Raw genomic sequence first — 24,615 nt, 5'->3', positions numbered from 1 at the left:
GGTGGAAGCTGTCAGGCTGGGCGATGGAAGAGATCCTGAGTGCTCTTGTCACCCGGAGGAGGGTCACACGCATCTCGGGGAAAAGATACAGTCCATATTATAACACTTCATACCTGGCTCCGAGCAAAACGGTTCTGCAGGGCCCTGGCAGAGGCCAAGGGGGCCTCTCGGGGATGGGCAGCAGGGTTTGAGAGTCAGGATCCCATCAACTCTCGTTACCCTTGCAGCTGGCGGGAGAGTGTGGGAATTACCTCGTTACCGTGGCAACACGCCCTCTTCACAGGGAACTCCATCCACTCTGACGGGTCCTGTAGCCCAGGGTAGCCGGCCAGCCGAGCAACCAGGCCCCATGGGGGCGTGCGATGCCATTCCACTGGAGCGTCCCGTTCCTCGTCTTGACAACTTGCCCCGGGACCACAGGTTTTCTTGCTGGCCTGAGAGGCAGCGGGCCCGCCTGGCATTGTCTGTCCCTGGCCCGGGAGAGGCAGGGCAGCGGCCAGCCCCACCCACCTTGCCACCCGAGGTCTCATGTGGCCGTCCCAGGGCAACGGTACATGGGCTCCCTGGACCTCCCGGGGGTCAGCTGGGCACAAGGTACCATGGTGCACACCCCTCACTCAGCACAGCCCTCCCCCCGGGAGGTGGTCCCAGACACCCACTCCCTGGGCCAGAGGGCACTGGGCGGTGGGAGTCCACACCCCGAGGCCCGGGCTCCCGCATGACCTGAAGCCCCTTGCTGCTTCTGCAGAGCCGACGGCCCCGCGCAGGTCCCTGCTCTCCACGGTGGCCCGTGTTCCTCTTCCTGACACACTCATTTAATTTTTAACTCACAAGGCATTTGCTTATTTATTTTCATTGTTCTTGATAATAATTCTGAGCCATTAGAGGGGAAAATTATATTCAAAAATGCTGTTTCACACTTTATTTGTTTGATGATTTAGAGCAATAGAAAATAGCACATTTGCTGGCTTTTATAGTCTGATAATTATTCACATCCATCAAGCCATTCCAGGGGAATAAACAAAACACCAAGCAAATGACACCATTAGTAGCATCCTCCACTGCAGACAGGAAGCCCTTCCCGGGCCAGCGTCCTGGGAGGATGGACGCAGCCTGTCCCCTGCCCAAGGCAAGAGCCTGCCCGCAGAGGATGTGTTTCCTTTCAAATACCTCTGCTGCTGGGCCCAAGAACTGCCCTCCCACTGGACTGAGGCCTCTGCCCAACCAGCACCCACGGCCCCCTGGCTTCTAGAGCTTCTTGACTGGACTCCGGCCTGGCCTCAGCAGGGCCCGCGGGACACCCACCTCTGGCCAGGGGTGCACCCCTCCAGCGCCCAGCCTCGGTCTGTCTCTGGCCCCCCGTAAGCACGTCCAACCCCTGCACACGTGTCCGGATGCAGGTCTTGGACGTGCTCGCTGGCCGCTCCGGCCCCAGGCCTCCCTCTTGGCCTATGCCGGGTGTGCGGGTTTCCGCGTTGCCTTTTTGGGGGCGGCCGTGATTGGAGGGGGTGCATCCACTACTCCAGACGTCAAGTGTAAAAGAAGAAACCTGGAAAGGAGACGCTGGGGGATGCCCACCTGGCAGGGCCAGCCCGCCCATCTCTCCCCAGACCAGGGGGTCACTTCCTTCCAGAATGTGGCCTCTGGACTCTGGTCACCGCCGGAAGCCTTCCCCATCAGCTGGTCGTTTGAACAGTGAAACTGCTGGACTGGGACGGTCTCTTCACCATTGTGTGGCTTTGCATGTGTCTCGTGTCCTCTGCCGTCACCTCCTGGGCTGTATAGCGGATCTAAAACTGCTTTATATTTTCGCTGAAGCCGCTGGTATTTGCAGACGACTACCTTTCTGAAAAAGACGTCTGGCAAACGATGCCTGAATTCGTCTCTCTCGGCCTTCTCGGCGATTCCACAACATTAAAGCCGGAGTTATGGAGCCTGTCCAGTCCTGCAGCAACCTCCACGGGGTCACCTGGAGCAGTTGCCAGGGACACCGAGCTGACAGCGCCGAATTTTCCACGACTTTCTGGTTGAGCGTCATCCAGAAGTGCTTTGTGTAAACATTGACCAGAGGAGAGAAAGGGCAGGGGGAGGGGCGCACAGGATGGGCTGGTAAAATACGTGGAGAAGGTCCAGAGGGGCCTGCCTGGCTGGTCTCAGGACCGGGGCTCTTGCGCTGTGGCCGGAGGGACCTGCGTGGCCCCGCGTGGGCAGCCCGACCCTCTGCAGACTCCCCCAAGGGGTTTCCCCCATTTCTGACTCTGCCCCCTGAAGCCTCTGGTCTGTTGTCCCTCCCATCCCTCCCCGGATTCTGGGAGTGGCTCTGCCCGTTCCTGTATCCCGACACGTCCAGATTCTTCTGCCGTGACTTCTGCGCTGGCCTGGAGTGGGTTGACCACCAGGAGGCACCCAGCCGCAGCCCGGTCCCCGGGGAGGAGCATGGTGACGGGGGCCGTCTGGGGGGGGATGTGGTCAGCCCAGGAGGAGGCGGGGGCTGGTGGACCAAGGAGACGGCCACCGTGTAGCGGGACACGTGGGAAACCAGCCTCGTGCTGGCGGAGAGCGGGATGGGGGAGCCAGGGGGGCTCTGTGTGGGCTCGGGCAGGGCTGGCCGCCGGCTGGGAAACCTCGCAGCGGCCCAGTGGTGAGGGGGACGTGGACCCAGGCGGGCCGTCTGTCCAAGGAAACACGCAGCACCCTTTGCCGCCCAGGCAACCCGGGCTGCCACGTCCAGAGAGCAGCTGCCTGGGGTCGCAGGTGGGCAAAGCAGATTGATTTTGCCTGTGGGGTTTGACCTTGTGATGGGGACGGAGTTCCCAGGGAGCAAGACAGACTGCCCGCATATTGGCGACCAGTAGAACCGACCCTGTTTTACGGCCCCAGAACCTGCTCGCTAATGGCCGGACAGATGCTTGCCTACTTCGGGAGTTAGCGAGCAGCCCTGCTCAGCCCAAAGAGCGGCTTTGCCTTCTTTTTTTGTCCTCCCAGAGCCAAGCCTGAGAGTCAGGGATGCCCCGACCCAGTGGCGTGAGGCCAGGCGGGGCTGTAACAAGGTTAACGCGCCCCCGCCCCAGGCTGGAGACTATGCAAGGCTCTGCCACGGGGGCCCTCGGTCTGGGGACTTTCCTTCAGTGGTGAATGTTGGCCGTGCTGGCAGGCTGGCTCACCCGGGCCTCCATTGCTCCGGGCTTGCCTGGGGCCCTGGAGGGGAGGGCCGTGGCAGGGAGGGGGCCCTGTGGGCACCTGCCGCCTGCATCGCTGGCAGGCCAGCGGAAGTCGGGGAGCCGTTACAGCTGCACAGATGGAGCCTCTACCGCCCTCCCTGCCTCCTTTGAATGGACGGCCTACGCTCAGCGCTTGTTTCATTAAGGACCAGGACCCCACTTCTGCCCGCCTTCCCCCGAAGACTGAGGCTTTCAGCTTGCTGAATCCCTGGGTGTGGGCTGGGGGAGCACAGGGGCTTCTCAGCACCTCCCAGGCTGTCGCCGGGTCTTTTCAAGCCGTGGGAGGCGCAGCATGCTCTTGGCCGTCGGAGCCCAGGCGTCCCCCGTGGCTGCCGGCTTCCCGTCCTCGAGTCCTTTCTGATCTCTCCAGGGGCTGCTCCTCTGAACACTCGGCCCAGCGTCCTGCAGCTTGTACTTTCCGATAACAGAGGAGCCACGTTCCGATGTATTAAACTTTTAACATCCACCAGATTCAATTAATCTTATCTTTACAACTCCCAATTACAGGCGGTAATTAAGTGAAAGCAGCATTGTAGACTGGCGATATTGCATTAATCATCACAGCCTGGGAGCCATCCTCGGGCATCTTCCCAGAAGGGACGGAATGTTTCATTTCCCTGTTTGGTGGGGTGGGGGGGGGCCGTTAATCCCACAGAGGTGCTTTGGATTGGGATTAATTTTTATCATCTTTACGTAAGTGATAAAAGGCCATTTAAAAAAGAGTCACCTCCTCTTTGTCCAGATAATGGGCAATTCTCTGACGACAGCAGAATTAAAGGTGCCACGGCCACCTCCAGGGCCCTGAAACATACCCAGAAATTAATCATTTTTATCCTGTTAGATTAGAGACAGCACAATGTTCACCTTATCTCCTACCCTTGCCCCCTTTTATTTTATTAAAAGTAACAATAAACCTTGCAGCTGGAGTGGACCCAGCCGGCTACCGAGTCTGGGCGATCTTCCGCGTTCCGTGTCACTCCCCGTTTGGCTTCCTGCCCTGTGGGGGAGCAGGGAGCAGCCTCCCTCCTCACAGGATGGGGTACATCCTCCTGTGGACTCGTTCTAGAATTCCAGAGATTGCCGTTGTTATTCTGGAGCATGGCCCCCGCCCCCTGCAGCGCTGCTGACATCGGGTGGGTCATTCTCCACTAGGGCGCATCCTGGGCGCTGTGGGGTATGGAGCAGCGTCCCTCCCCCACCCCCTCGATGCCAGGACCACTCCCCCAGTCATGACAACTAGAAATGTGTCAGACGTGGCCCAGTGTTCCCAGGGGGCAGGATTGCCGGATCCTGGGGTTTCTCCCGGGTGGGACGGGACTCGGATGCTCTAGTAGCTCTACTGTTGGACACTTTACCACCCTCCCTCCTCCTCTGGACAGTGGCCCTACCATGCCCCGCCTTTGCTTGAAAATGGAGGTTTCCCGGACTTCCTTGGCGGTCCAGTGGTTAAGACTCTGTGCTTCCGCTGCAGGGGGCGAGGGTTCGATCCCTGGTCGGGGAACTAAGTTCCCCGCATACCTCGTGGTGCGGCCAAAAAAAAGAAAGAAAGAAAAGAAAATGGAGGTTTCCATCTTGCCCAGGTGCCCTCGGGTGGTCTGGGGGCGGCACGTCGGTTGGGTTGGGGCTTCTGGGCCCCTGGCTGTCCCTCCTGGCACTGCCCTCTGCCAGGAAAGTGTCCCGGTATCCCGACACGCTGGCTCGCATCAGCGGGTGACACTCTGCTTCATCTGTTTGCAGACTTTCACCTTTCATTTTTAAAAAAATTTATGACAGAACCGCAATCATCTTTCAGTTGTAAAAACGTGTGAAAACACAACTTATGAAAGCGGGTGACGAATGAATTCTTGCTCCTTCTTGAAGCTTCTTTCCTCTCGGCTCCTGGGGCTGGGGGGACAGCCGGGATGCTTCCGTCCTCCTCCTTGGTTCCGATCCAGTGCTGTTTACTTTATGTTTTGCTTTCTAAGCCTCGTTGAGGTTTAGTGCTGCTTAACTGGGAATGTCTCCGCTCCTGGCATTCCGAGGGTGTGTCACCGCCCCCCAAGTCCTGGGTCCTGGAGCTCCACCTCACCTCTCCTCCCATCCGTGTGGCATCCCCCGACCCCGACGGCCCCTCCCCTCCGCCGACCGCAGCCGCCCGGCTCTGCCCTGTGCAGGGCCCGCGTGTCTCCTGGGGCCCTCGGCCGTGCAGGGGCCGCACACTCTCCCCTCTGACGTGCCTCCCTTCTCTCGTAGGTACGCCATCCCCCCAGAGCATGGCAAGCGCCTGGAGCGTCTGGCAATCGGTAGGTGCCTGGGGCCCGCTGGGGCCAGGGTGGGCGGTGGGCTGGCAGCCTCTCCCTCCCCAGCCTCACACTATTGTCTGGGGGTCGGTGTCCCAGAGGGTGACGTGCTCCAGGTATCCTGGCTGTGTTCCACTCCCTTCCCTGGCGGTCAGGTCGTGGACCCCCGCTGTGGGTCTGTCGCTTCACAAAAGCCACACGGATGCCGTCGCTTCAGCACTCTTGTTTTCTGGCCCCTTGGCCCAGAGTTCGGGACGGGACCGCAGGCTTTGCCACCTGGGGGCAGCCCGTGCTCCCCCCCCCCCCCGCCCCTCAGCACCTGGTGCTACGTCCACACTTTCCCGTCTTTGTGGAGTCTTTCGTCAGTCTAGAACACGAGAAGTCCAGTTTGGAGGCCCTCACCTGTCCCGTGCGGGCACTGCAGGGCCACCTGCTCATCTCGTGCAGGGCCGGGTCACCCGGGCTCCCTCCACCACCTGGATGGAGACTCTCGCTAGTGTCTCTTGGGCTGACAGGATTTGTGGGAGAGGGTCCCGGGCTGCGTCCGGGGCTCTGACCATCTGGGTAAAGGCCGGCCCTCAGGGCATGGGATCCTTAGAGACAAGCTGCACACCCGGGCTGGGGGGGGTGGAGGCCTCTGTGTGCCCCGGTGGGGGGCTGGGCCACGGCCACCCCATCGCTCTCGTCTCGCACCTGTCCTGTCCCCACGGAGACTCGTGTCCTGAGCGCGGACGGCTGTCAATGCCTGGACGGACGTTCACAGACCCCACTGGCCCGGCGGGCAGGCCCTCGCTGTGCAGCCAAGAACAGCCCCTCCGTCTCAGGCAGCACCCGGTTGAGGGTGAGAGTCTGCCGCGCAGACAGCACAGGGCCTCGGGCCACCCCGACCCCCGTGGCGGCAGTGGGCAGCCGGCACCCCCAGGAGGCCGCGGAACCTTCGGAAGCCATGGCCTGGCGCTGATGAGGCTCCTTGTGCCGGCCTCTGTGGCCGCCTCCCTGCCTGCACTTGACTTGGGCGTGGGCGCGGCCCATCTTTCTGCCCAGCGGAGTCTCGCCGCGGGCTTGGAGGGGTCGACGGGGTCCCGGGCGGGAGGGAGGCCCTCGGGTGAGTTGGGCAGGCGCCCCCGGGCCCAGTTCCTATGCAGAGACCATCGTCATGTCACCTTTTATGTTGGAAACTTGGACCTTGACCTCATGGACAGGGCTGGAGCCGCTCTCAGGAACGTGCTTCTCCCGGGAGAAATTCCAGTGCAGGCGGGCATGGCAAAGGCCGATTTAACTTACTTACTGAGCTCAAAAGTAAAACCGAATTAATTTTTTTCCCATTATATTTTTTTAAAATGCAAATTAAAAATGTCTTTTCCTGTTGTATTAGCTTCCTGTTGATGTAAGAAGTTACCACAAACTCAGTGGCTTAAAACAACACAGATCCCCCCTCGGTTTTGCTGTGAACCTTAAACTACTCAAAGAAACCTAATTAAAAAACCCCACAGATTTATTTTCTTACACTTCTGGAGGTCAGAAGTCCACAGTGAGCCTCTAGGGGCTAAAATCAAGGCATCAGCAGGGCTGGCTCCTTCAGGAAGCCCCGTAGATTCCTGGCTTCTATGGCTTTTGGAGGCGCTGCATCCTGGGCGTGGGGCTGCGTCGCTCTCATTTCTGTCTCCCTGGTCTGTGGTCGAGTCTCCCTCTGCCCCCCTCTTACAAGGACCCTCCGGATGACACCGGCCCCCTGGGTGATCCAGGCCCATCCCCGTCTCGGGGGCCTGAACTTTATCCCGTCTGCAGAGTTCCTCTTACCACCAAGGGGACCTGCCACAGGTTGCAGGGATCGGGACGTGGACATCTTGGGGGCCACTGTTCAGCCCCGCATACCTGCAGAGCCACGGGGGTCAGTGCGGGCGCTCTCTGGGGACCACGTCGGTGACCCCGCCGGGCCTTGCGTGCAGCTTCTCTGTTCCTCCTGTTCAGAGGGGGTCGCACTTAGCCGTGCCTGGCTGTCCCCGCTCAGCACGCGTTTCCTACCAGAGACGTTTTGGGTGATTGGAGCACCAATTCCAACTCCCCGCAGCCGGGGCTGCTGCCGGCTCCTTTCTGATGCCACGTCCTTCCGGACCTGGATGCTGGCTCGCTTCCTGGGCGTCTGAGGGAGGCTCGGTGGCCGGGGCTGGGAGAGGAAGAGCCGGCTAGCAGGGAGGCCACCCCATCCTTACTCCTCGAAAAATCCAGACTCATTATGTCAAGCGGCTCCTGGAATTCAGGAAAGGGGCTGTCAGCTCCGGAGGAGGGGCGGGAGCCTCCTGCTTCCTCTGCAGCCCCTCACTCAGGACTGCTCTCCCCTCCTCGGAGGAAGGATGGGGGAGGTTCCAGGGCAAGTGACTCACTGCCCTCCTAGGCGTCCCTTCCAGACTTTTCGGGGATGTGCGTCCCGGGCTCCATTACCGAGATGGGTGGAATGGGTTTGCGATTAATATGGAAAATGAATAGCCGTGCTCCGAATGGGCTTGCTGGGAGAGTTGTGCGGCCCACGGGGAGAGCATTAATGTGTTGGCGCGTTATTGGTGCTAATCACTTAAAATGTGCTCCTTTATTAGAGCTTTAATGAGAGCCACTTAAACTGTGCATTAAAAAGAGGAACTGCAGAGAGGCCGGCGGGCCGGGCGGCAGGCAGCCCGTAACTCTAATTGAAATGCTTTTAGTGCAGAGCAGAGTTGCTGGATTCAGTCATCCCTGGCACCTTCCAGAGCCTTGCCATTGTGTCCTTGCGGTTAGGAGCCTCCCCCAGCCTTGGCGTGTGGCTGGGGCCACGCGGGCGCGCACGTGCGTACACACACACACACACACGCACGCACACGCGCACACATACACACACACACGTGCCCTCTTTAAACAGCAGCCTGCCTAGGGTGTGCGCTGGCCTGGAAGCTGGGCCCGGTCTGGATCGGCTTCCAGAAGGGTCCTGGGGCTGCCTGTGTCTGGGGATCAGTCCCAGAGGGAGGTGGACGCTCGGGAGCGTGTGCTGGTGCCGCTGCTGTGGGCACTCATCCCACACCTCGAGGAGCCGTGTGGCAGCCCTCCTGTGCCCGCTCTCTGTGCGGGTTTGTGCTGAGGAGGCTGGCCGCCACGGTCAGAACCTGGGACAGGCTTTTCCTTAACCACGAGACGCACGTGTCATTGACTTGAGTTTCAGCCAACGGGGGATGTGGGAACGTCCCTGAACTGTGCTAGCGAAGCATGGTTTCTGGGCAGGTAGAGCTGATGGTGGGCTTTCCGTAGGCTCGCGGAGCCCATCCCTGTCTTAAACTAGTTACGTGGCGCATCGTGGGGCAGAGAGCGTAGGCGCTGTGAGCGCGGCCTGCGTCGGCCCCGTGCGTCTGGGGCCGAGGGTAGGCGGGCTGTCTCCCGGGCCTCCGTGTCCTCACCTGCCTGTTGGCGGTGGGACCATGTGGGTGGAGAGCCTGCGCCACTCAGGCGGCCCCGCTCTTTGTTGCGGACTCATCGGTGTTGGGGGGCGGCGGGGGACCCCACTCGCTCCTCGTGGTCACCGTGTGTCTGGTCAAGAGCAGCAGCTCCCCTGTCCTGTCTCCGGGCCGCGCTCTCACGTGGCCGAGTGACCGTGTGGAAGCAACGCGGTGGCTTCTGTCTGGGGAGAGCTCGGGGTGGGCGGCGGTCTCTGGGCAGCCGCACCCTGCCTGCGACCGCGGGTGTGTGCTGTGGGCGCGCACCTCGTCACCCAGGACCCCGTCCCGCGGTCCCCTGTGTGTTTCGTTCCCTCGGGGCCTCGGAGGAAAGGGCTGCCCGGAGAGAGGTGTCCCGGCTGCCCCGCCGCCCCGTCCTGCCAGGCTGATGCTGGTCTTCTCTGCTCTAGGCTTCTTCCCCGGGAGCTCCCAGGGCTGCGATGCTTTCCTTCGGCACAAGATGACCCTCATCTCGCCCATCATCCTCAAGAAGTACGGGATCCCATTCAGCCGGGTACGTAGGGGCTGGGTACAGACCACCTGCTCGTGGAGCGGCTTCTGGGGCCCGTGCCCTAGTGACCACGAGTGCCCCAGGAAGCTGGCGTCTTAACCCTGGAGAAGGTTCTAGGACGGTGGCAAGCCGGGGCAGGGCCGTAGGCCTCCAGCTCTTCCAGGGTGGGGAGTGAGGATGGAAGAGGGGCAGTCAGGAGGGGCCTTGACTTTCCTTCACACCCAAACCCAAACGCAAATGTGGGCAGGTCCTGTGGGCCGGGCTGGGGAGTGGACGGCCGGGGCAGCCCCTGCTGACCCTGCAGGAGGCGCTGAGGAGCCGGCGCTCCTCGTGGGAGTGGGTCCCGTCCCGCCCACCCGCCTGGGCAGACGCCTTCGAGAGAGCAAATACCCGTTCAGAAATGGAACACCTGGCCCCCCACAGCGCGAAGGCTGTGTGCTCCCGCAGTTTCCTGCTCCGGAGGCTGCTCCTCTGGTCCGTGTGGGGCTGTGAGGAGTGAGGCCACGCTGGGAGCCGGGTTGGCAGGGACCCCACTGCCTGTGGAGGGTGGCGGGCAGGGCTGGGCACCGGGGCCAGGCGGCCTCTGCCCCGGGAGTGGGCCCAGCTGTCGTCACTCCAGGCCGTTCCTTCGCCGCAGACAGCCCTCCTGGACGGGGGAGTCTACGCCCCGGTCCCTGCGTGGGTCCAGGCAGAGGCCTGTGCCCGGACCTTAGCGGACAGGCGTGTGGGCCGTGGCACCGAGGGCAGGGGGCCGAGGGGACTGTCCGGGAACCCGGCTTCTGCAGGTTTCCCCGAAGAGCGCTTCGTCGGCTGCAGGAGCGAGTTCTGGGGGCGGACCTTCGTGCCTCTCTGGCCAAGGGTGTCAGCAGGTCAGAAGCTGTTCTGACGTTTCAGTCAAACCGCCTGCAGCATCAGCACACAGGTTGGGGATTCGCCTTTCTATCGGGGCCGCAGCTGCTGCTCACGTTCATTAGGTGGTGGGACATTCCGCTCTGAGAAACGCAGCTTTCCACGCTTCCCTCTTCCCGCCCACCCCCCCCACCCCCGGCTCCTGGTTGGAACGTCATTCTTTGCCAGGAACCTCGCAGACAGATCACGGCATTGCCAACGGAACTGAGAGGTACTTGCTCTCCCATCCCTTTGTCGCGGACGTTCTCCAGGGTGACGCTTCCCGGAGAGGGCTGCTGGTCGCAGGAGCCAGCTGGCAGGCACCCCTGTTCTCCTGGGTCAGGGCCAGTGTGGCCCTGCGGCCTGTATGCGAAACGCCTGAGCGTGACCCACAGGCGGCGGCGGCCTCCTGGCCCGGAGGGGCTGCTGGGGACTGGAGAGAGGCCGGGCTCCGCAGCCACAGCGGCTGCCCACAGGGCCCAGACACAGCTGCGTCCCAAGGCCCTTGTCCAGCAGCAGGGAGCCCTCCGTGGGCCGCCGGCCTCAGGACCGGGCTCCGGGCCCTGCGGCGTCAGGCTCCACACGCAGCCCCTCATTTGAATTCCTGGCGGCCTTCAGAGTGGCGCCCCGCGCTCCGCTTATAAATCTTCGTAATGGTATTTACTTCTAGAAGAAAAAGCAGGTCGGCAGCAGAGCTTTTTAATAATTAAAAGTGTGTATTTCTGTGATCTGCCACAGATTTCCTCATTTATTCTTGGAGAGCTCGCACCAGCAGCCGACCGCGGGCTTCCTCTGGGGCTGCGCTCCCTCCGCTACTGATTGCTTTGCGTCACGGCCTATCCGTCATCCCAAGCGCCCTCTAATTTATTGTCGGGATAGTGGTGACGGTGGCGTCACGGAGGACAGACACCGTGGGTTTGAAATGGAGCCACCAGGATGTAGAGTTTCTGACAGGAACGTAATCTTCTTGTTGCTCTGAGTGAGCACATCTTCTGTTCTGGGCCTTGATTTATGGGCGGGATCGGGCGGGGGACCAGGCCCTCAGTGTGCCTCTCCCCACGGGGGCTCCAGCTCGGTGGCGGGGCCCCTGCTGCATCCCTGAGGCTCAGGCGGGCCAGTGCACGCACGGAGGCGTTCTGGAAAGCGAGACAGCGCTTTACAGAATCAGCTCAAGTAGGATAAGAACACCAGTAATTGCATTTAAAAGCACATCCCCAAACCTGAAGTTTATTTATCTCACTTGGCGAGGCTCCGAGTCCTGCAGCAGAAGCCGGCCCAGGGGACCCTTCCTGAGAATGAGGATGCTGGCCGCTGGGCCCTGGGGATACTACATGTCCCCTCCTCTCCCATCTTCTGGCGTCGCTTCATCCCCGCATGCGGCTGTCACTTGGACAGGAATTTAAAAATATAACTTAATGCACACTGACTTCCCTTGATGGGTACAATTCATTATTTGAAAAGAAAAATATCTCCGTGTTCTTAAGGACTGGCTTTTCTCCAGGCTTCGTCAGTTTTGATTGATTTCTGACTCTGTGGTTGGCTTCTGGAAGTCTCCCCCCGCCCGCCACCCCCGGTCGCCACCTCCCGCCACCCACCCTCCCCTGCCAGGGTTTGACTCCTCGTTGGTTACTTAGATGAATCCTGCGATTCCTGCTCCTCTCTCTGGGGTTATCAGCAGGCCCCGAAAACTACAAATCAGCGACAGAGTGGTGAAGAGCCTCCAAGTGGGGCAGAAGGCTTGAGCAGACACACTTTGCAGAAGGAGGCGTGCGCAGGCGCCGGCAGGACGCGGTGGGCGGCGTCCGCAGACCTCAGGGAGGGGCCCGGAGCATCGCACCCACCCCGCAGGGCCGCTGCGTGCGTGCGAATACCCCGTACCCCGTAGGCTGCCGAGGGGGCAGGGGGAGCTCGCCCTTCCCACCACGTGGGTGCAAAACGGGCAGCCACTGCAAAGAGCCGCTGGGCAGTTTCCCGGGACCCCACAGTGCCCCCTCCGGAGTCTGTTTACTCCAGAGAAATGCAAGCAACCGCCGGGAGAAGATGAGTCCACCGGTGCCCCCAGCTCTGCTCATAGAGCCTCAGACCAGGAACAGCCACAGGCCTGTGAACAGGAGGCTAGATGAGCAAACAGTGACACATCCTCATAGCAGGAGACCCCTTTAGGAACGAAAAGGAGCAGACGACTGATGTGCCCAGCGGGACGGATAAACCCCGGGGACGCGCCTAGCGGGAGAGGCCAGACGCAGAGCGTGGGCGGCGCGGTCCGTGCCTGTGAAACCCTAGAGAGACACGTCGTCGGGGGCTGGGGGGCGGGTGCGTTTGGGGCCCCGTCCTCAGAACTCCAGACAACCTGACGTGCACCACGTGCTCAGTCTAGGAGAAGACTGGCCCTCCTGACCCCAGAGGGTCACTGCCGCGTCACAGCCTCTGTTCCAACAGCCCCGCGTCACGTCCCGGGACACAGCGAGTGGGGATGGTGGCCGCTGCTCTTTGTCACCCGTCTTTCGGAACACTGGTCTGTCGGAGTGCTTGCCGATGGCCGGGGGTAGTCAGTGCACGGTGGGGAGGGCCCCGGAGAGCAGGCTGCAGCCTCCTTCTCCAGGCCTCGGGCTGGCACCTCTGGAAGCCTCTGTCTGGCGTCACTGTGGGTCTCCCACCCCGGTCCCTCACGCCCAACTTCTTGGTTTGGGGTCTCTGTCGCAGAGGCCGGACCAGAGTGTTGGCCGTCCAGACCATTTTGAATAGGCCTGGAAACACGCGCTCGTCCTGCGGTGTCGTGACCTTGACACTTGTCCTCCCAGCCCACCTACGTGTTGCTTCGGTCTCTTTGCCCCCGCTTGGAAGGACCCGTGTCTTGGGATGTAGCGGACAGATTCCCTGCTCACGGTGGTGGGGCCACTTAGGCCAGCTTCTGGGGACGTTTTGGGGGTGGGCCTGCTCCTTCCTCACACGAGGGCTGGGCGCCGTGCTGCCAGCTCAGACCTGCCCTGGGCTCCAAGGGCTCCGAGCTCCACCAGTGCCGACCGGCCCTCCTCGCCAGCCCCGGTGCTGTGTGGGAACATCTCACAGTGGATGGAGGCTTGACAGGCCACCTACCCCCAAAGCAGGAGACACCCCCCCCGTCCCCGCCAATCGGGAAATACCTAGAATCCTAGCATTGCTGCTCACCCGTCTGGAGAGTGCAGACTGTCTGTCCCCTTGGGGCCCGGCGGGGTCTCAGTGAGCGGCGGGGCTGGGAGCCCAGCTGCCGCCCTGGCCGCTCGCCTCACCTACCTTCCAAGCCATGTGAGCACCAGGCCACAGCCTGTCACTCGGCCGACTCCTTCGGCTCCTAAAGTCAGGCTCCCTGGCACTTGCTGGGACGTCCTCGAGCCCACGTCCCCCTGCTGTGCTCCTCGGTGGCTTCTTGTGGCTTTGCCATCAGCCCGTGGTGCCCTGTGTCGGGCGTTGCTTCTGATCGGGCCTTGCCCCTCACCTGTTGGCCTCTCGCTCCTCAGATCACGCAGGAGGCTGGGGAGTTCATGATCACGTTCCCCTACGGCTACCACGCCGGGTTCAACCACGGATTCAACTGCGCGGAGTCTACCAACTTTGCCACCCTGCGGTGGATTGATTACGGCAAGGTGGCCACCCAGGTGAGTGCCCGCAGGCCCTGGGGAAGGGTCTAAACGGGGCCGGCCCCCACCTGCTCACGCAGCCCGGGGCCTGGGCGCCAGCCGTTTACCCTCACCCGGAGGCTCGACTCTCCGTCAGGGTCTGTTTCTGGGTCCTCAGCAAACTTGTTCCCGGACTGTTCCTCACCTGGAGGCAGGGGGAGGGGGTCTGGGCAGGCCTGGGGTCGGGTCTCCCCTCCTCCTGGCAGACCCCAGGTGTGTTCCCCATCATCTGGGGATCAGGGAAGATTTTGTTCCTTGTTAGTTGACCCCTTGGAGGCCACCTGGCCGGGCGTGGGGTCTGCTTGGGCCCCAGCGCCTCTGCCCCGCTCCAGCCTCCCCATCTGGGCTTTTCTGCTGCGGGGTGCAAGAAAGACAGGGGGAGAGAGAGAGAGAGAGAGCAGAACCCTGGCAGGGCAGACCCTGCGCTCGAGCCCGAGGGCCTGCTGCCGCCTCGCCATCCACATTCAGAGGTCACTGAAAGGCCGGAAGACTCCTTTGGTTTTCCTCAGTCATTTGCCGTTCTGGTCCCAGAGGGCTGATTATCGGCCAACAGCTTTGACATCTGAGCCAAGCGCTTGCTCTCACATTCCTTTTCCCCGCACTCACCTGTCTGTGGTCTTGCTTGCCAGCTTTGGGGGCACGAGGCCCCGTGGTGGCGAGTCCAGGGAGCGGCTGAGCTCGGGCAGGGCCCTGGGAGGGAGAAGCTGCTGGGAGGGCTGTCGGGCAGGCAGCAGGCCCAGCCCTTCCTTGGCTGCCGGGACCAGGGGCCTCCTACCCAGGACTGGTACCGCGGGTGCCGCAGAGGAAGCCGGCGAGCTCGGCCCAGCTCTGAGCTGGGCTCAGACCAAGCGGCCCCGGCTCTCAGGTTTCAGCCCCTTTAACCTTCTCTCCACTGCAAAAGGGGGCCCGGCTGTTCACAAGCATCCACTCTGGTACTTGGGTCAGGGGACAGGAGGGGCCTCTCCTGCTGGGCTTCCTACCAGCCTCCCAAACCAGAGCCCTGGGGTTCCTCCGCGGAATTTCTCAGCCATTATGAGTCAGGACCCAGGGTTGGGACAGATGGTGGGTTTCTCCCAGGCCCGGGAGTGGGGGCAGTTTGGACCCGGAGGACTTGGAGCCCGGATCCTGATTCGTTCAGCGTTTCCCAGACCTTGGACCCTTGCAGAAGAGGCTCTAGGCCGTGACGATCGGGTGTCACAGCCTGGAGACGTGGCCAGATGGAGTGGAGGGGAGCCGGTGGCGTGCAACACCCCGAGTCCACGGCAGGGCACCTGGCAAAGAGCAGGAAACCCCGCACCAGGGGTGTTCAGGGGGGTTACAGACTGATGCTTTTGAACAGGTGGGCTTAAACAAGATCCATCCTTAAAGCAAATGTCGCCTGCTTCTTTCCACGTTTGGATGGGGTGAAAAATTAAGATGAAGAAAATTAAGCTTCACGGGTGGCTTTGCGTCACGTCTCCGCTGGGCAGCACGGTCTAGACGGGCTGGCTCGTCTCTGTCTTTCTAATGATCTGTTTCTCTAACTTCGCTGTGTCAGTGCAGTTGAGAAAAAGAAACGGGCTTTGTAGCCAGGAAGACTGGAGAGGCGCCCCGGGATTTAAAGTGCTGGGTTTTTTATACTTAATTCAGGAAACTGTTGGGGGGATTGTCTTTGGCAGAGCCTCTGGCTTCGCTGCAAGAGGAGAGACGGGGTCGTCAGGATTGTCCCTTTAGATCCACAGGGGTAATTACACCTGCCGGGGTATGTTTGCAGGGGGTTCTGTGTGCGCGGACACCGCCCGGCCGCGGCTGTGATTGAGTTATCAGCCTGGCCCGGGGCTGGTCCCGGAGGCGCTGCTGGAGCCGACCCGGCTGCGGGGCCGGCGGGGATTGCCCGGATATTAAAAGCAATTTGGGGTTCAGCCATGTGTTCACAAACAAGTGGCACTTGGGAAGCGCAGCCTTAGATGGGGCTCCGCGCTCACATCGCCAGGCGGCGGAGCGTGAAATTACTGAACAAGTGACGAGCGTTGCCCCGAGCCGGCCTGGGTTCCGGGGTGCCCGGCGGCTTCTGCCGGCAGTGGCCACTGGCCACAGGGCACCCCTCCGTGGCCACCTGATGTCAGCCTCCAGGCCTTTTGGTGGTGGAACGGGACAGCAGGTCCCGACCCTCCAAGCTCCGCTGCCCCTGTAACGAGTCTGGGCTGGAGAGGCCGCCCGGGCTCCTGGCCTCGCAGGTGACAAGCTGAGGGCATTGGCGGCAGGGGACTGTTCGGGTCCCGGGGTGCTGGGCCTGTGGACTTAAGGGAGGGGGGGTGGGGTGGGCAACGGGGGGACCCAGGGCCCCTTCCCGCTGAGCAGGGGCCTCTCCCTGCAGCCTGAGTGCCCTGTCCCGTCTGCGTCCCCTTCCAGCACATTCCTTGGAATGCAGCCAAGGGGGAGAACGTCCACTTCCCAGATTCTAGAGACTTCTGTACTTGTTGGTTCGTTACCTCTTCAGGCACCCAGTGAGCCCCTCACTCCCCGCACCGTCCGTTTCTGTCATTCTCCCTCTGCTGACGCATTAAAGGCTAAGCTCTCACGCTCACCAGCCTGTGTGAATTTCAGGTGTTCCTGTTCTTCCTTCTAGAGCAGGGCTGGCAAACGGGGGGCCCACATGCCAAACCTGGCAGGTCGACTATTTTTGTATGGTCTGCAAACAATGATTTTTAGATGTTTAAAGAGCTGGGGGAGAAAAAAATCAAAGGAAGAGTGTGTGACAATTGAAAACTAGATGAAACTCACATTTCACGTTGATAAGTAGTTTTATTGGCACAGATGCGCCCATTAATTAATGTGCCCTGCAGGGCTGCTTGCCGACAGCGGTGGAACTGAGTAGTTGTAACAGGACCGTCCGGCCTGCAAAGCGGAAAATGTTTGCCGTTTGGTCCTTACTAGGAAGTTTGCGGTCCCTGGTCTAGAGGATCGAGGGTGCAGGCGCCCTGGCTGCAGCCAGTCAGGGCTGAAGGTCGCCTCCTTTGCTCTTTTCTTTGCAGCCCACAGAGCCTCCGGCATCAGAGGGGCTGTTCCCTCCAGCAGGTTGGTTCCCAGGCACTGCCTCTGGAGGTTCCAGAGGGTCCAGTGAGGGCACTGGTGGCTTTGGTGCCCAAAAGGCCAGGCCAAATGCCGATGTGCCACTGCCGGCCCCCTGCAGAGCCCACCCAACTTCCCCACTGCGGGCAGGGTGCCCGGCCCAGCTGAGGGCCCCGGCTGACCTTTCTCTCTTTGGCGCAGGGGGTGGTTAGTACGGTGGTACTTTTTGGACTCTGGTAGTGAGGCTTCGTCAGCTCAGTTTAGCTCCTCTCCCTCGGGCACGTGTGCGAGACCTCGCATCTGCCCGGCACCTTTTCCTACTGAAAGGCAGTTTTCGTGGCCGTGGTCCGCAGCCTCGGGGTTTGGAGTCCCTTAAGCACGACAGATGCTAGCTATTGCCAGAGCCACGGAACCACGCTTAACAGGGAGCGAGGGACGGACCTCTGGGGCGGTGGGTGCGTTATCCCCCTGTGCCTCTCTTCTCCGGGACGGGCTGGGGGGCTGGGCCGACAGCAGGGCTGTGGGGACCAGGACTCTGCAGGGCTTCGACGCATCTGCTCTGTTGCAACCGGTCCTCTTTCGGGAACTAGATGTTGGAGAGGTGACTGCCCCCCGAGGAATCTGAAGCTCTCTACCAAGCCCGTGGGCAGAGAGGCCCCCTATCTTGGGGTCGTTCGGGGTATGAGGGAGCCGGGCCCCTGCCCCCATGGGTAGGAGGGGGCGCCGTGTCCCGAGGGGACCCTGAGCATCCTCGGGGCTGGGCGGCACCCACGCTCACACCCGAACCAGCGCCCGGCAGCTCCTGGGAAAGCGCTCCCTGATGACAGGGCTGCCCGTTTCTTCCTCCTGGACTCCCGCCGAGGGTTCTGGACCACATGGCCCTAGCCCTGTGGCACGTGGATAAACCCCTTGCTTCCTGGGCTTCTGGACACATGGCGGAGCTGGTAGTGGAGCTGGGGCTGGGCCTCCATGCGGAGTGGAGGTCGGTGGAAGGAATTAGAACCCAAGCCCGTGGGGCCGGGGCAGGCAGAGACCGCCCCAGTCCCTGGGGGGAGGGCGAGGGGCGAGGCTGCAGGGCTGCTCTGGGCCCCAGAGGAGGAGGCGGTAGCCATAGGGACAGGATGGCAGATGGAGGCTTTTACAGACTCTAGGAGGGGGCGGGGACTTCCTGCTGGCTTCGTCCTCCAGTTTGGGAGATGTGGGAGGAAGAACACACACGGCTTGGCCTTCCGTTCCCACCCCCTTGGTCCAGAGCGGTGCTGCCCCGCGGATGGACCTTGAACACATGATGCTCAGTGAGAGAAGCAGACACAAAAGGCCACGTCGTGTGTGATTCCACCGACGGGAATTGTCCGCCACAGGCAGACCCACAGAGACTGGGTTAGTGGTTGCCAGGCGCTGGGGAGAACTGCTAAGTGGTACGGGGTTTCTCTTTGGGGTGATGAAAAGGTTCGAAAATTGATTTTGGCGTTGGATGCACAGCTCTGTGAGTGGAGGTGGATTGTAGGGCATGCGAATTATAGCTCAGTGAAGCTGTTAAAGAAATCCTACCGCCTGGATTACCAGATTAGCAGCGCACAGGGTGTGTGGGGGGGGTCCACGGGGTGCACGGGGGATGCCGTGCTCACCAAGCAGACCTCCCTTCCTTGGTCCACAAACACTAGGGAGCCTGTGAAGCGGGAGACAGCGTTGGGAAAGGGGTTTGGGAACCGGGAGGCCCCTTTGTGGGCCACTGGGGGGACCCGTGGGGGCAGCTCCCGGAGGGTGTCTGCCGTCAGGGGGACACGTGCGTCTCTCTCCTCCGGCCCTCAGGCCTTCCGCATACGGGGACAGTCATTGCATCGTTGCTTTTCACAGTGGAAAAATTTATACCCGTGGCTGGGGGTTTGGGTGAACTGTGTAGTATTACGCAGCCACAAAAATGGTTTCACTATTTATTGTATAATCCCATTGTGTGTGTGTGTGTGTGTGTGTGTGTGTGTGTGTGTGGTGGGGGATTTGCCCAAATGTTGGTCAGTATTAGGTCTGTGGGGTGGAATTTGGGATACCTTAAAAACAAGGACTCTACAGGGCCTGAGATCAGAGCCGGCAGTGGGCAAGTCCCCGACCAGAGGCTCACGCCTGCCTCTGGTCACATGCTGCTGCTTTTGTTTTGAGCGGTCCCTTCCCTCTATCCCCGCTCCCTGGGCTCCCCCAACCCCGCTCCGTCTCTCTCTGGCTTTAGTGATGGCTCCTGCCTGCATCAGGCTCTGACTCTGGGCCTCATGACCTTGCAAGGACCAGAGAGAGGTTAAGTGCATCCACCGGGGGTTCTGGGAGACGCTCTCTCCGTCCGCGCGTGTCTCGCAGGCTGGCGGCCTCCCCCAGGCGGGTGTCCGGGGCTCGGCTGTGGCTGCAGGGGCCACCTCCGGAGGTCGATGCTCCGTTTCCAAGAACAGAATTCCCCGGGCACGTGCTCAGCCGGGCAGGCTTTGTAGTGTGATTACTAACCAGAGAGATCAGAGGGATGCTCCGGCTTCACTGGAGAACATAAAGTGTGCACACATCAGCCTTTTTAGGTCTGAGCTCGAATTAGTCCTATAAGACTGCACGCCACGTTGGATTAGCTCACGAGGCCCTCCCAGCTCCCCCGGTGGGTGGCGCCGGGTGAAGCCTGACAAGGGCCTCTTTCCTCCACCGAGGGCGCACTGGCGTCCCGGCCACCCCGCAAGGTACAGGAGATGACTTTGGATTAAACAGAGCGAGAGAGATTTAGAAGCCGGCTTGAATGGCCGGGAGCCCGGTGCACTTAGCTGGTTTTCCACCAGCTGTCTGGGCCGCCGCCTGCCAGCCCTCAGCCCCTGGGAAAGTCTGCGCCCCACGGCTTCTGCTGAACGTGGAAGGCGGAAGGCGGGGAGGCCCGTCCCCAGATGCACCGCTTCCAGGGGCGGCCCCCACGTCCCCCCACTCCCCCTCTCCTGAAACCCGCCCCCCCTCCCCCCCAGCCTGGGCCACCTTGAACTTCACTGCTGTGAAACGTGAACCAAACTGTTTCCGCTGCTCCAGAACGCGTGCCTTCTGTTCAGTAACGCTGCCTGCCGCCTGCTCTGGGCGATTAACTTGGAGCCCAAGGGGAGGTGACAGAAGGTGGGGTGACGGTGGGGGCCGGGCGGAGGAGGGCAGGAACAGAGCTGCAGCCCGGACGCTCCTCGGGCCCGCCCACCTCCGCGGTGCCGGCCTGCGCACTGCTGCGCCTCGCCGGCTCCCTGATTTATGGCGCTGGGGGGGGCCGGTGCGTGGGGTTCGCAGTCGATTGCTGTATAAAATGTGCTTCCCCTGGAGCCTCCCGCAGAGCTTCCTGTCACTCTGTCCCTGGCAGCGGCTTCAAGCCCAGATGCGCACAGTAGCATAGTGGGGAGGGTCGGAGCGGAGAGCGCGGTGCCATCGCTCTGGCTTCCGGCTCAGTTTTGTGTTGGCTTAAACTCTGACCATCTAGAACAGGTGCCACTGGATCTGGAAGGACAGGTCTCAAGCAAGGTCTCCTCACGGCACAGCAACCTCGTGCGGCCTGGGCGTTGGCATCCCCCGGCCCACCCCCTCCCAATGCCAGGAGCCCCTTCGCTTCCCCAGTCGTGGCCTGGTGCCCCCGGGGGCAGGTCCTGGATGAGAGCCTGGTCTAACGAGGGCGGGGTCGCGGGCCGTTCTTCCGCCTTCTTTTTCACTGTCACCACCCCACGCCCCTCAACAGAACACTTTTACACTTTCTTCCTCATTGCCCCTCCGTGAGATTCTAACACCGTGGATACACCACATGTCTGTTCAAAGACAGTGAGGCTTTTCTGCCCCCAAGAAGGAGTTTTCACCCCCTTAGGGGCAGTGTCCCCCGAGTGAAAACGCCCCAGAGGACGGGTCTAGGGGAGCAGCCTTGGGGGCAGAGAGAGGGGCCCCCGCCAGCTCAGACGTGGGCAGGACTTGAGTGCTTGGTGGGCCCCCTTGGGGAGGGACTTCCCCCGGGCCGGGGTTCAGAGGCCACCCTGCTCCCCGCTGCTGTGGCTGGGAGGGCTGGTGGGAGTTGCCCGTGGCCCAAGCCGCTCCAATACAGCTTTGCAGCTGATGAGCCTCCTGTTTGTCTCTTTGGGAAACGCTTGCAAAGAATCTCAAGCGTAGTTGCAGGCCTCCCCCTCCCCCCAATTGAACACACCAGCCCCTCACGTCTTCCCTGCTCCTTCCCTGCTCCCCTGGCTTCACGGGGTTCTGAGCTGTCGTTCTGGGAGAGCCAGGTGGCTCAGCACGTGGCCGACCTCGGCTCTCCCCAGGTGGGCGATGGGCGGGCATCCCAGCCCCCTCGGCCCAAAGCCCCTGTCTCTTCCTTCCTACTTCCCCTCCTGTCCCCGCGCCTGGCGTTGTCTGCCTGGGTTGCAGGCAGCTATCTGTGTTCAGGCTTCCCGCTCAGAGGGCGGGTGCTGGAAATGCACACGAGTGCTCGCACCTCAGTCTCTCTGGAGGGGGTGCTGCCCGCTCATCACGGTACAGCTTCCGCCGGCCGCCTCCCTGGTGGGTTCCCAGCTCTGGGTGGCCCCCGCTGGCAGACACGTGACCGCACAGCTCCGGGAGAAGGGTGCTGGCCGCTGCTGGGCTCGCTCACGCCGATGGGCCCGCTGCTCCTTGTCGCGTGGCTTTGCTGCTTTTCCTGGTGGAACTGGGAGCTTGTGATTCAGATCCACAGATCAGAGTTTGTCTCCCTCGGCACTGTGGACCCTGGCGCTGAACCATCTCTGGGGGCCGTCCTGGGCGCTGTGGGGTGTGGAGCAGCCTCCCTGTCCCACCCACTCAGTGCCAGGAGCTCCCCCCCCCCCCGCGTGACAGCCACAGGTGTTCCCAGACATCGCGCAGTGTCCCCTGGAACGGCTTCCCCCTGGGTGAGAGCCTTGGGCTGGCGAGGTTCCTCGAGGGTCACCTTCACCCTGCCACAGTCTCCAGCGCCTGTCGCCCGGGGATGCCACCTGCAGGTCCGCTCCAGAGGACAGTGACCTGCTTTTTCCTTTTCCTTCTACTTGCCTTACACCACATGTATTGAGTCTACAGTCTCAATCTGGGCTTTTCTGCCGTCCTGCTGTGAATGGAGTTTGTTGCTTGGCCGCAGTAAACGCCTTGCGGCTTTGGATGACGAGATTGTTACAGAGGTCAGGCGGGCTGGCTCCCCTCGGAGCCTGGAGAACAGAGGGAGAGGGAGTCCATGGGTCCTGGTCAGTGGGATGGGCTGTGGGTGAAGGGAGAGAGCTGAGGGGCTGGCGGGGCCCTCGGGCAGAGCACCTTTGGGGAGTGCCTGGCACCTAGGGCCTGGGTTCATCATCATCCGCGCAGAGGGGGAGGCGGGAGGGCCCTTCACAGCAGGCGGGAGAACTGTCTAGGCTGCCGGGCTGCAGCCGCAGTGCCCCACGCACGCACGGAAGAGGCTTCCTTTATGTGGAGGAAGAAAGAGAGCGACCTTGGCGGGGAGGCGGGCAGCCTCCCGCAGATCAAAGGCCTGTGACCCGGCCCAGCCCTGGGGAGCAGCCCCGCCCGCCGAGGATGGGGGAGCCCCGGGAGCCCTGTGCCTAATGGTTTTGCTTATGAAGCGCTTCCGAGGGCTTCCAGTGGATTTCCTAATGAACTGGTTTGTTACCGCGCCGCCCGCTGCAGTGCGGGTAATTACATCAGAAGCAGGGGGCCGGCTCTGGTCCTGACAGATGCAGGCTCCTGGGAGGGTGGTTTCTGCCCCGCCTCTGGGTGCTTAACACTTACCGTGTGGGCTGCAGTGCCCCCTGGCCCCGGGATTGTTCCCTGGGAAGCATGCCTGCCGCTCCCACATCAGCATCCGCTCAGCACCGGTCATCGGCAAGTTGCTGGGACGTGGGAGCAAGTTGGCGAGGTGGCAGAGGAGGACACGGATGAGGGACAGGGCGCCCAGGAGTGCTCCGACCCAGGGAGACCGCGAAGGGCACGGCTGGCGGGCGGGGGGCGGGGGGCGCGTCAACCAGCAGGGGCTCCTTGGGGGGCGGGGCAGTTTGTAGACCTGGTGTATTCAGGTCGGAAAATGCCATCAACGGGGGAGGGGTGCTGAAAGCAACGGGAAGATGTCCCCGCCCTGCCCTGGCGGCCCGGAGTCTGAGATGGAGGTGTGGCATGGCTGAAGGCTCCAGCGGATGGTCCTTCCTGCCCCTTCCAGCCTCTGGTGTGGCCGGTAATCCTTGGTGTCCCTGGTTTGTAGACACGTCACTCCAGTCTCTGTCCATCTTCCTGGGACCCTGTCCCCGTGTCCGGGTCCAACTTCCCCTCTTCTTATAAGGGCCTCTCGGTCAATGGATTTAGAACCCACCCTGCTCCAGCGTGACCTCACCTGGGCCAACTTGTCTGAAAAGACCCTCTTTCCCCGAATAAGGCCTCATTCTGAGGTCCCTGGGGGACATGCATGGGGGGACACTGTGGAGCCCTGTCCCCTGGGGAGCAGTGGGGGAGGAGCGGGGTGGACGGGAGGGACAGTCTGGGTCGGGGTTTTAGGCGCAGTGCCTGCGGGGCTGGCAGTAGAAGGGACGCGGGGCTGCCCGGCCGCGCTGTCCAGCACGGAGCCGCCGGCCCGCGCAGCCCTTTAACCGTAAAGTTGGTTAAAGTGAAGTAGTTACGTGTCCTGTACCTCGGTCACACCAGCAAGTGCTCGTTCATAGCCACGTGGGCTGGTGGTGATCTCGGGCACAACACAGACGGGACATTTCCAACGTGCGAGGAGGCCCCTCGTGGAGGTGCCTCGGGCAGCGAACGTTTGGGGGTCTGCAGCTCGGGGCCCAGCCGCACCGCGCCCAGCGCGGCCTCCCCACGTCGGGTCTGAGGCCTCTCCGGCCTGGGCCGGCCTCACGCACACAGCAGGGCAGGCAGGAGCCCCGAGGGCAGGGAGTCGGGCGCCGCGGCCTCACCAACCTCAAAGCTGTCAGGGGTGATCTCAGTGAACCACGTTCAATAGTCTTCAGGCTGGTTGCTGGGCCTCCTCTCTCCCGCTTTGCCGTCTGACATGAGCCAACTCTAGTGTCTATTCCACCTTTTAGGAAGAGGTGGTCTCCTAAAGCTTGGTGCTGTTTAAATCAGGGGAAATGTGGCAGATGAGCCCCCCAGGCCCCGGGTCCGCCCGGCCTTGTACTCTGTACCCAGCTGCCTGTGTGAGCCGAGCAGCCCCGGGCAGAGCGCAGCTCCCGAGGGGGGCAGCGGGGGTGCTCCGGGCGTTGCTGTTGGTCCGGCAGTGACACTTCCACCTTTGCCGGGGTGGCCAGCCGTCAGTGCCGCGTGCCTCAGCTCAGATCAGAGCAGGAGGGGCCCGACGGGCGTGGCAGCGCCCTGCTGGGAGGGAAGGGGGCCTGGGGATGGAGGGGTTGGGGGCTGCGCAGAGAAGCAGGGATGTGACACGGGCACTCCAAGGAAGCTACCGGCCCTGCTCAGCCTGCAGCAGGACTTCTCGACCTGGGGCTCCTGGGGGCCTGGGGGCCTGGTGGCCCCCGACAGAGGAACCGTAGCATGTGTGCATCCCCCTAGGAATCAGGTTCC

The 24,615-nt window shown here is 61.9% G+C and overlaps 1 protein-coding gene across 9 annotated transcripts in view; it reads left to right on the top strand.

The window, feature by feature from the left end:
- Positions 1 to 24,615, top strand: part of KDM4B (lysine demethylase 4B) — a 143,082-nt gene that overhangs the window by 73,644 nt on the left and 44,823 nt on the right. For all 9 annotated transcript variants that reach the window (XM_059062030.2, XM_059062026.2, XM_067032975.1 and 6 more), the window contains exons 7-9: positions 5,454 to 5,503; positions 9,369 to 9,472; positions 13,855 to 13,992. In XM_059062030.2, coding sequence (XP_058918013.1) covers positions 5,454 to 5,503; positions 9,369 to 9,472; positions 13,855 to 13,992 — 292 coding nt within the window. The remainder of the gene's footprint in view (positions 1 to 5,453; positions 5,504 to 9,368; positions 9,473 to 13,854; positions 13,993 to 24,615) is intronic.

The sequence above is a fragment of the Kogia breviceps genome, chromosome 4, assembly GCF_026419965.1.
Source record: "Kogia breviceps isolate mKogBre1 chromosome 4, mKogBre1 haplotype 1, whole genome shotgun sequence".
Classification (NCBI taxonomy): domain Eukaryota; kingdom Metazoa; phylum Chordata; class Mammalia; order Artiodactyla; family Physeteridae; genus Kogia; species Kogia breviceps.
Note: the sequence above shows the minus strand (reverse complement) of the source record. Positions and strands in the feature narration are given on the sequence as shown.